The sequence below is a fragment of the Hoplias malabaricus genome, chromosome 3, assembly GCF_029633855.1.
Source record: "Hoplias malabaricus isolate fHopMal1 chromosome 3, fHopMal1.hap1, whole genome shotgun sequence".
Classification (NCBI taxonomy): Eukaryota; Metazoa; Chordata; class Actinopteri; order Characiformes; family Erythrinidae; genus Hoplias; species Hoplias malabaricus.
The window spans coordinates 78,490,653-78,500,652 of record NC_089802.1 but is presented as its reverse complement, the minus strand read 5'-3'; the positions used below and the strand labels follow the sequence as shown (position 1 = coordinate 78,500,652).

The 10,000-nt window shown below is 46.1% G+C and overlaps 2 protein-coding genes across 2 annotated transcripts in view; both read right to left on the bottom strand.

Moving 5' to 3' along the window:
• The window catches only part of card14 (caspase recruitment domain family, member 14), a 33,697-nt gene extending 29,698 nt beyond the window's left edge, over positions 1-3,999 (bottom strand). The window contains 3 exon segments of the mRNA XM_066664089.1: positions 410-547; positions 1,544-1,766; positions 3,982-3,999. Coding sequence (XP_066520186.1) covers positions 410-547; positions 1,544-1,766; positions 3,982-3,999 — 379 coding nt within the window.
• Positions 4,000-5,984: 1,985 nt separating this feature from the next.
• ccdc40 (coiled-coil domain 40 molecular ruler complex subunit) overlaps positions 5,985-10,000 on the bottom strand; it is a 14,265-nt gene continuing 10,249 nt past the window's right edge. Inside the window, 9 exon segments of the mRNA XM_066665453.1 lie at positions 5,985-6,354; positions 7,309-7,446; positions 8,166-8,324; positions 8,693-8,881; positions 9,074-9,194; positions 9,321-9,373; positions 9,375-9,413; positions 9,559-9,684; positions 9,686-9,729. Coding sequence (XP_066521550.1) covers positions 6,241-6,354; positions 7,309-7,446; positions 8,166-8,324; positions 8,693-8,881; positions 9,074-9,194; positions 9,321-9,373; positions 9,375-9,413; positions 9,559-9,684; positions 9,686-9,729 — 983 coding nt within the window. The 3' untranslated portion in view covers positions 5,985-6,240.

Here is a 10,000-nt window from a genome sequence, read left to right as displayed (position 1 = left end):
CACACACACAACCTCACATTTAAAGCAGTAATAACAGCATTACAGTGCAGTTCTAATGCAGGGATAATGAAATGTGTGCCTGTCTGTTATTGCAGTCCATTTAGGGTAAAGGCGACCTCCAGTGGCCAAGCAGGTGAAACCACAACAACACAGACGGCCACTTACTTTTTAAAGTACGTTTTCTATGACACAGAATGCACTGATGCCATTGATAAAATATGTGTTTAATCAGGTTGTACATGTTTATCTATTAATTTGTACTAGTTTTAACATTGAAATAAAACCATCTACTGCACCTTTAACTGGTTTCCACCACCATTTTCAATACTAACTCAAGCCTAAATGATTTTAAGCACTGTTTTATCCTGAGTGTAAACAGTGTAAGTGTCAGTATGAGCTCTCGACTGACCGCTGAAGCCGGATGGTTCGATGCTGGGCTTGCGGCCGGTGATCTGGGTGTACAGCATAGGGTAGTGGATCATCAAGCTGTCCAGCAGCGCCACGGCTCCGTTTCTGCCCTGGATACGCAGCAGGTCCAGCATGTGACCTACAGGAACAATCACTCGTTCACTGCTGACATTTTAAAATAGTTAATGAGGATTATTATTTATATAAATACCAAACGGTAAATGGTCTTATTTCATCCGATACTCTGAATCCTAACTTTACACAAAGCTCCTCTGAGCTGTTCAGTGTGTGCCGTATACAACTTTAACATTGTATTTATGAACACAGGAGTTCAAGGAAGTGTTACACATTATATATCACCCTGGAGGTTTCCTAGACAGCAGTGTGTGTGTGTGTTTGTGTACACCACATTAGGTGACGACCTCATGAAGCCGACTGAGAGAACGGAGAGAGTGTGTGAAGCTGTCATCAAAGCAACAGGGCGCTACTGTGAAGAGTCTAAAGTATAAAACATAGTCTGCTTTCTTTAACACTTTGTTGTTTACTACATAATTCCATATGTGTTCCTTCATAGTTTTAACGTCTTCCACATTCATTTACAACGTAGAAAATAATAAAAAAACAAAGAAAAAACACTGAGTAAGAAGATGTGTCCAAACTTTTGACTGTGGTGCTGTACATTCACAACATGGGGGAAATGCCTCAAAACAAAGGGAACCCTCCCTGAGAGGCGTGTCCAAACATTTGACTGCTACTGTATAATTACAATTGTACAAATAAAACACAAAAACATAAATACAGCAAAAGTGAGTGTGTTTCCAGATGTTTCTCCTGATCGTATGGATTTGTTAAATCTACAGCACACTTCATTGTTTATTATCCTCTGACACTAGGCACAGGACGATCACCTCAAACAACACTGTCACCAGGAGAGACATGGAAAGGCTTAAACCAACACACACACACACACACACACAAGAAACCCTCACTGCTCAGATTAACAACTTTCCTCAGGCGCCTGAAACGTTTGCACTGCACTGTACTGTATGTAACTCAATGTAACGTCCCCACAATGCATGGATACAAACGTGTGTGTGTGTGTGTTTGTGTGTATGTTTGTGTGCAGTATACTCACTGGTCCTCATGCTACGGTTGTTGAATTTGAGGCACGTGAGAATCTCATCCTCGTCCATGTCAGAGAGCACACGCGCCTGCCTCAGGTACGGGATGAGAACACAAGGTCGCACGCTCAGAGAGATAGAGTGGCGATTATCATTGATCAAATCCCACAGAACTTCTTCATCCATGTCCTTCAGGTCTGGACTGTCCTCTACTGTCTCCGTCGCCATGGTGACACACTCAGATCACACACACACACTGAACCTACCCTCACGCACCTTCACATACACACTCTAATTCATATTCGACACCTATACACATGCACACACACACACTATATCTGAACATATACGAATGGACAAACACACTCCACTGCTGAATGATCCTAGGCTACACACACCTCTCACACACACACAGCCAAGAGAAGAGTGACTGCAGCACACACACACACAGCTGAAAATGAGGAGGAGGAGAGAGAGCAAGAGAAAGAGAGAGAGAGAGAGAGAGAGAGAGAGAGAGAGAGACGCCTCCTAAGCCACGCCCAACACACACTCACTCTCTCAGTGTCTGAGAAAAACCTGAAATGCAAGTCACAATATTTCCCCTTCAAACCTCAAAATAACACACACAGACACACACACACACGGTTCCCATGCCAAGTGTGTATGTCATTTTTATGTCTTTCATGATCAGACTTCAGAACTTCACACACTTCTTTGCACATTGTCTTTATTAATTTATCTGGGTGTGTATCATAAATATATGTGTGTGTGTGTGTGTGTGTGTTTATTTTATGTGTGTGTGTTTTGATTAGATTAGAGGTGTGTGGTGCGTTCTCCCTGTGTCTGTGTGAGTTTCCACTTTCCACTTTCCTCCCACAGTCAAAACACACACACTGGTAAGTAGAGTGACTGAGTTAAACTGTCCACAGGTGAGTGACTGGGTGAGTGTGGTGTGCGTTACTGGGAGTGACTGGGTGAATTTAGTGTGAGTGACTGGGTGAATGTGGTGTGAGTGACTGGGTGAGTGTATGAGTGACTAGGTGAATGTGGTGAGTGACTGGGTGAGTGTGGTGTGAGTGACTGGGTGAGTGTGGTGTGAGTGACTGGGTGAGTGTGGTGTGAGTGACTGGGTGAATGTGGTGTGAGTGACTAGATGAGTGTGTGAGTGAATGGGAGAGTGTGGTGTGAGTGAATAGGTGAGTGTGTGAATGAATGTGTGAGTGACTGGGTGAATATGGTGTGAGTAACTGGGTGAATGAGGTGTGAGTGACTGGGTGAGTGTGGTGTGAGTGACTGGGTGAATGTGATGTGAGTGACTGGGTGAGTGTGGTGTGAGTGACTGGGTGAGTGTGGTATGAGTGACAGGGTGAGTGTGATGTAAGTGACTGGGTGAACGTGGTGTGAGTGACTGGGTGAATGTAGTGTGACTGGGTGAGTGTGGTATGAGTGATTGGGTGAATGTGGTGTGAGTGACTGGGTGAATGTGGTGTGAGTGACTGGGTGAGTGTGGTGTGAGTGACTGGGTAAATGTATGAGTGACTGGTTGAGTGTGTGAGTGACTGGGTGAGTGTGGTGTGAGTGACTGGGTGAATGTAGTGTGAGTGACTGGGTGAATGTGGTATGAGTGACTGGGTGAGTGTGGTGTGAGTGACTGGGTGAGTGTGAGTGACTGGGTGAATGTGTGGGTGACTGTGTGAGTGACTGAGTGAGTGTGTGAGTGACTGGGTGAATGTAGTGTGAGTGACTGTGTGAGTGACTGGGTGAGTGTGTGAGTGACTGGATGAAAGGTGTGAGTGACTGTGTGAGTGATTGGGTGAATGTGAGTGACTGGGTGAATGTGTGAGTGACTGGGTGAGTGTGTGAGTGACTGGGTGAGTGTGACTAGATGAATGAGGTGTGAGTGGCTGGGTGAATGTGTGAGTGACTGGGTGAGTGTGAGTGACTGGGTGAATGTGTGAGTGACTGGGTGAGTGTGACTGGATGAATGAGGTGTGAGTGAGTGTGTGAGCTCCCCACGAAAAAGAGAAGTCACCAAACTGTGAGTAAATAAACTGGTATTGATCCCCACAATGTGATTTACAACAGCTACACACTCAGGTTTCATTTACACACACACACACACACACACACACACACACACACACACACAAACACACACACACACTGACACTGTGGGGTCCTGTGCTTGTGTTGGACCCAGATTCATTAAGCTCCTGAGAGCGTCACTATCTAAAACAAACCAAACAAGGTCCAAAGTCCTGCAGACGGAGAGAGGAAATGAAAGAACGGAAGAGCGTGTGTGTGTGTGTGTGTGTGTGAGAGAGAGAGAGTTAGTTTATGGGAAACCGATGATGGGAAAAGTCCAACTGTAGATCCGTCATCAGATTTTTACACATGATATCAACACTAACCCTCCACATCACAACACACACAGCCACACCCACACACACACCTGAGGCTGCAGGTGCATTGTGAGAACCACAGGTAAACACTGTTTAAAACACAATGGAACGTTTCATTGTAAACAGAGCCCTGCTGGAGACATCCTTTCAAAATGAATCAGGGCTTCTATAAAACTATAGAAAAAAGGTATGAATGATATTTAATGCAGGGGAACGACTTCATAAGACGTGCAAATGATTGAATAAATTGTGCTAACAACAAAATAATGTGTGGGAATGTGATATGTGATGCACATGAATGACTTAAATCACTCACACTCACCCAGTCACTCACACACTCACACCTGTGGAAAATGTCCCACAGAGACTCCTCCCGGAGGAGATCCACACACAGACACAGGGAGAACACCCCACACTCCTCACAGACAGTGACCCGAGGAGAGGATCCCACCCAGGCCCCGAGCCCCTGCAGCTGTGGGACAGACTCCCCCCGGAAGCACAGATGATGCTGAGCTCTAAATGTAGATCATAAATGTAGATCAGTGTGTTACATAAATCAGCTCCGACCCCGTTTCCACTTTACACCGCAACTCCATTGTTTAAGCACAGAAGCCACTTTAATGACTTTAATTGCTGCTGTCATTATTTCATTCAACATCCACCCTTTCACCCACATCATTTACGTCAGCGCGAGGCACGCAACATGAAAACATGTGGACGGACCGGATGACACGAGCGGGAAGTGAGTGTTTTATCAGCCCCCAGTGGAAAACACAAACAAAGATTGTGAGCAATGTAGATGTTTCACTTTTTCACAGTGTGAATACACATTAAATAAGAACTCCAGAGCAGCTGCACATGAATGTACACTCATCCTGCTCAATGCCAAGTGTCGGCTAGAGGGGTGTAAAACCCCACGGCAGAGGAGCACTCTTCTCTCTGGAGTGTTTGATCCAATAGCTAAGAGCAGGGACTAAAAAGAACCCGGTTCTAGGTACCAGGTAACAAGATAATGTATTATTTAAGGAACAAGGACAAGAACAAACATCCTGTACATGCTCAGTGCAGACGCAGACAAAGGAATGAAAGAAATGTGAGATAAATAAAGCTCAAGCAAAGAGTCCTGGAGAGAGACTGAGGTGATGAAATGGTGGGGGGCTACAGCAGGGGGGCGCTACACATTAACAGACAGGCTGGTTGACTGTATGAATAAAGAAGGCCGACTGTATAGTTTATGTTAAACAGGGTGGTGAAATACACTCCTATTGTTGATCCTTATCACAGTGCTAGCTTTCCTATGCAATTCATCCTGTTCATTTTTCTGAAACTGAAAATGAAATGTGCTTCACTGTTACTGCACAACGATGATATAGAGTCTGTGCATTTAAAGCAACACTAGGTAGTATTCTGAACCATTGTGATTCTCCACTGAGCACACAGGGAGAACACACCACACTCCTCACAGACAGTCACCCGGAGGAAACCCACACAGACACAGGGAGAACACACCACACTCCTCACAGACAGTCACCCGGAGGAAACCCACGCAGACACAGGGAGAACACACCACACTCTTCACAGACAGTCACACGGAGGAAACCCACGCAGACACAGAGAGACCACACCACACTCCTCACAGACAGTCACCCGGAGGAAACCCACGCAGACACAGGGAGAACACACCACACTCCTCACAGACAGTCACACGGAGGAAACCCATGCAGACACAGAGAGAACACACCACACTCCTCACAGACAGTCACCCGGAGGAAACCCACGCAGACACAGAGAGAACACACCACACTCCTCACAGACAGTCACCCGGAGGAAACCCACACAGACACAGGGAGAACACACCACACTCCTCACAGACAGTCACCCGGAGGAAACCCACGCAGACACAGGGAGAACACACCACACTCCTCACAGACAGTCACCCGGAGGAAACCCACACAGACACAGAGAGACCACACCACACTCCTCACAGACAGTCACCCGGAGGAAACCCACGCAGACACAGAGAGAACAAACCATAGTCCATATTTACCCCCGCTGTTTAATAACAGACTACCTTTTTCATTCAGGGCCAAAAGAGTTACATGCAAAAAGACTACAGTGTAAAATATGAGCCTCTAATGCATTACTTTATCTTTATTTTAAATGTATTCATTACAGTCCTGGGCTGTTCTTGGATACGAAAGGAATCAGAGGATTCATTAAAGTGGTTTAATACACTGAGCTATGTAGAACTATAAGGACATGGAATGGGGATGTGGTGTTAAGCTAAACATAAAGAGGTAGAGGTAGTGTTAGGGTCCCTGGTGGTCCGTGAGTGTACGTCCGGACAGTAGGAGATTTATCCTGCGGAGGGCGCTCTCATGCTGTGGAAAATCCTGCAGTACATGCTGCAGAACACCTGTGATCTGAGGACAGCAAAACACACACACACACACACACACACACACACACACACATACACACATATGTCATAAAGGCAGCTGAGGAATCTTACATATGATCCCAGTTCATGACGTCAAACAGAAGCAGCTCTGGAAAGTACCCAAAATGTACCATAAAATTCCTTATAAAAGATACAGTAAAAGACTTTAAAAATATATTTTTACATATTTCAAATTAATGTAATTGCTCAGCCACCGTTTGTTTCTACACTCACTCTCCACTCAATCAGCTCCACTGACTACATCCTGCAGCGACACTGACGTGGTGGTGGTGTGTTGTGCTGGTGTAGAGTGGATCAGACACAGCAGTGCTGCTGGAGTTTTTAAACCCTGTGTCCACTCTCTGTCCACTCTGTGAGACACTCCTCCCTCGTTGGTCCACCTTGTAGATGTAGAGTCAGAGACAGTAGCTCATCTGTCGCTGCACAGTGTGTGTCGCTCGTCCTCTAGTCCTTCATCAGTGACACAGGACGCTGTCGGCTGGATGTTTTTGGTCGGTGGACTGTTCTCGGTCCAGACACTGAGGGGTTTAAAAACTCCCAGCAGCACTGCTGTGTCTGATCCACTCTACACCAGCACAACACACACTAACACACCACCACCACGTCAGAGTCACTGCAGCGCTGAGAATGATCCACCACCACATCACACCTGCTCTGTGGGGGTCCTGAGTGCTGAAGAACAGGGGGATAGGGGGGTAACAAAGTATGCAGAGCAACAGATGGTCTGTAACTGTAGAACTACACGGTTGGTCAGCGGAGCTGAGAGAATGGACTGGAGGTGGCTACATAGAACTGATTTGGTATACAATGTAGTCACATTCATTTTATGACTTCTGAGCTTAAGCCTGTGTTATCTAGAACCTGTGTTTGAGTTCTGTAGACTGTGTTCTAGAGTGAGGAGTGTGTGGTGACTGACCGCATGTATCCGGTCGTGTTGTTTCTGAGCGGCCTGCTGCAGCGCTGATTCTCCGGATGTTGCGCTGCTGTAACGTCCCTCCTTCACCGCCTGCAGCTGCTTTACGCGAGACTGGAGAACCAGCAGCCGAGAGAGGTTCTAGAGCACAGAACAGCAGAACACTTAGTGAAATAGTTAAAAACAAAATACAGTGCAATGATCAGTTAGGTTCTGGAGTGTGGAACATCAGAACATCAGGTTCTAGAGCAGAGAAGAGCTCAAAGCTTGGTCTGGTTCTAGAGCAGAGAAGAGCTCAAAGCTTGGTCGGGTTCTAGAGCAGAGAAGAGCTCAAAGCTTGGTCGGGTTCAAGAGCAGAGAAAAGCTCAAAGCTTGGTCTGGTTCTAGAGCAGAGAAGAGCTCAAAGCTTGGGCGGGTTCTAGAGCAGAGAAGAGCTCAAAACTTGGTCTGGTTCTAGAGCAGAGAAGAGCTCAAAGCTTGGTCTGGTTCTAGAGCAGAGAAGAGCTCAAAGCTTGGTCTGGTTCTAGAGCAGAGAAAAGCTCAAAGCTTGGTCGGGTTCTAGAGCAGAGAAAAGCTCAAAGCTTGGTCTGGTTCTAGAGCAGAGAAGAGCTCAAAGCTTGGTCGGGTTCTAGAGCAGAGAAGAGCTCAAAGCTTGGTCTGGTTCTAGAGCAGAGAAGAGCTCAAAGCTTGGGCGGGTTCTAAAGCAGAGAAGAGCTCAAAGCTTGGTCAGGTTCTAGAGAAGAGGACAGGGCATGAATTTGGTCTGAATTGTGTTTAATTAATCGCCTGTTCGTGTTAGTGTTTCATCTTAAGAATCTGCAGTTATAGATGAGTTGAAGTGTGTGTGTGTGTGTACTCACACTCTCCCTGGTCTCCTTCAGGTCCTCTAGGTCAGTACTGAGGGCACTGCTGGTGTTATGAAGGTCACCAATCTGCAGCTGTTTCTCCTTCATACTTTCACTCAGAGAATTCTGCTTCTCCTGCAGCTCTGCTAACACACCATCACACTCCTCCACTTGCTTTACACACACACACACACACACAAACATACACAAGTTTACTAAAGCGAGAAGCCACTCATGACTGTGTTAACAGTAATTATTAATGATATAATTGTCTTTATTAAATAGTAATTACAGAATCAGCTTGTAACATCGTATCACTGGCTCACTACCAAAACATCTGGATGAATGAAGGAGTGTTTCATGTAAACAATATGTAAATGAAGCACTGGTAGGCGGAGCCTTATTCCATGCACTGAAGCTGATTCATCAACTGCGCTCAGATCTCCGCACTATTTCCACGTCATGTGAAAGGTTGATGAATCAGACGATGTGTGTGTTTGCACCTTGTGTGTGTGTGTGTATGTGTGTGAGTGTGTTCGCACCTTGTGTATCTGTGTGATGTTGCGGCGGAGGGCTTGCAGTGTGTGTTGTAGCTGTGTCTGTGTGGACTGTTTGCGGTCACTTCGAGCCTGAGCCTCACTGCGAGTGACAATGGTCTCACGTCTGGCAACCACCGCCTCCATCTCCCTTAGCAACTGCTCCTGCTGCTTCAACAGCTGACCATAACGCACCTGAAACACACACACACACACGCACAACACACACACACACACACACGCACACCACACATACACACACACAGGTACACGTAAAGACACGTATCCTACCTGTATTGTATAAATAAGTACCTTTATGTTACGGGACATAATAATTTCTCCCTATGTACTGTATCCACACACACACACACACACACACACACACACCTCCATACGGTGTATCTCTGCCCTCATTATGTGGATGTCTCCCTTCCCCACCTCCGAGTCCACAGTAGACCGGGTCTCACGGACCAGCTGAGTCTTTTTCTCCCACAACATAATCTGACGCCTGCACACACACACACACACACACACACACACAATCAAACAAATATACAGTGAAACATGTGAATGAATAGAAAATGGTTGTGTGTTTGGTTTAACTGTGTGTGTGTGTGTGTGTGTTTATGCTCACTCAGACTCCACCAGGCTGTTGAGCAGCCTCTCTTTTTCCTCCTGAAGTTTCTCCCAGACGCAGCTGCATCTCCACAGACTCTCTCTCTGCGTCCTACACACACACACACACACACAAAGTTAAACCAAATACACAGCCATTTTCTTACACACACACACAAGTGAACAGACAAATAAACAGCAGTACCCACGCATGAAACCCTCTGTGTCAGTGTGTGTGTGTGTGTGTGTGTGTGTACCTTTAGCTGATGTATAAAGCTGTTCTCCATCAGGTTGTTGCTCTGCTGTAGTTCTTCACTCTGCTGTGTGTTTTGACTCAGTAAAGAGCTGAGTTTCTGAAGATCCAGCCTCAGAGTTTTAGAGTGTCCTCTCCAGCTCGGATAAGGCCCGCTGCTCCTGCTCGATCTCACCTAAACACACACACACACACACACACACATGTTAGGGGTCACAGTTTAATCCATCTAAACAATCCTTCATTGACTTAGTATTGTTATTGTTATACTCCACTCCCAACATGAGAAGACAGCTTATCACCATGGGTCTGAAGGATGTGGAGTGGTCGAGAAGAAAAACAAAGCAAAAAAAAGAAGAAATCAAACAAATGAGCTTCTGGTGTGTGTGTGTGTGCGTGAGTGTGTGTGTGTGTGTGTGTGTGTGTGTGTGTGTGTGCGTGATGCT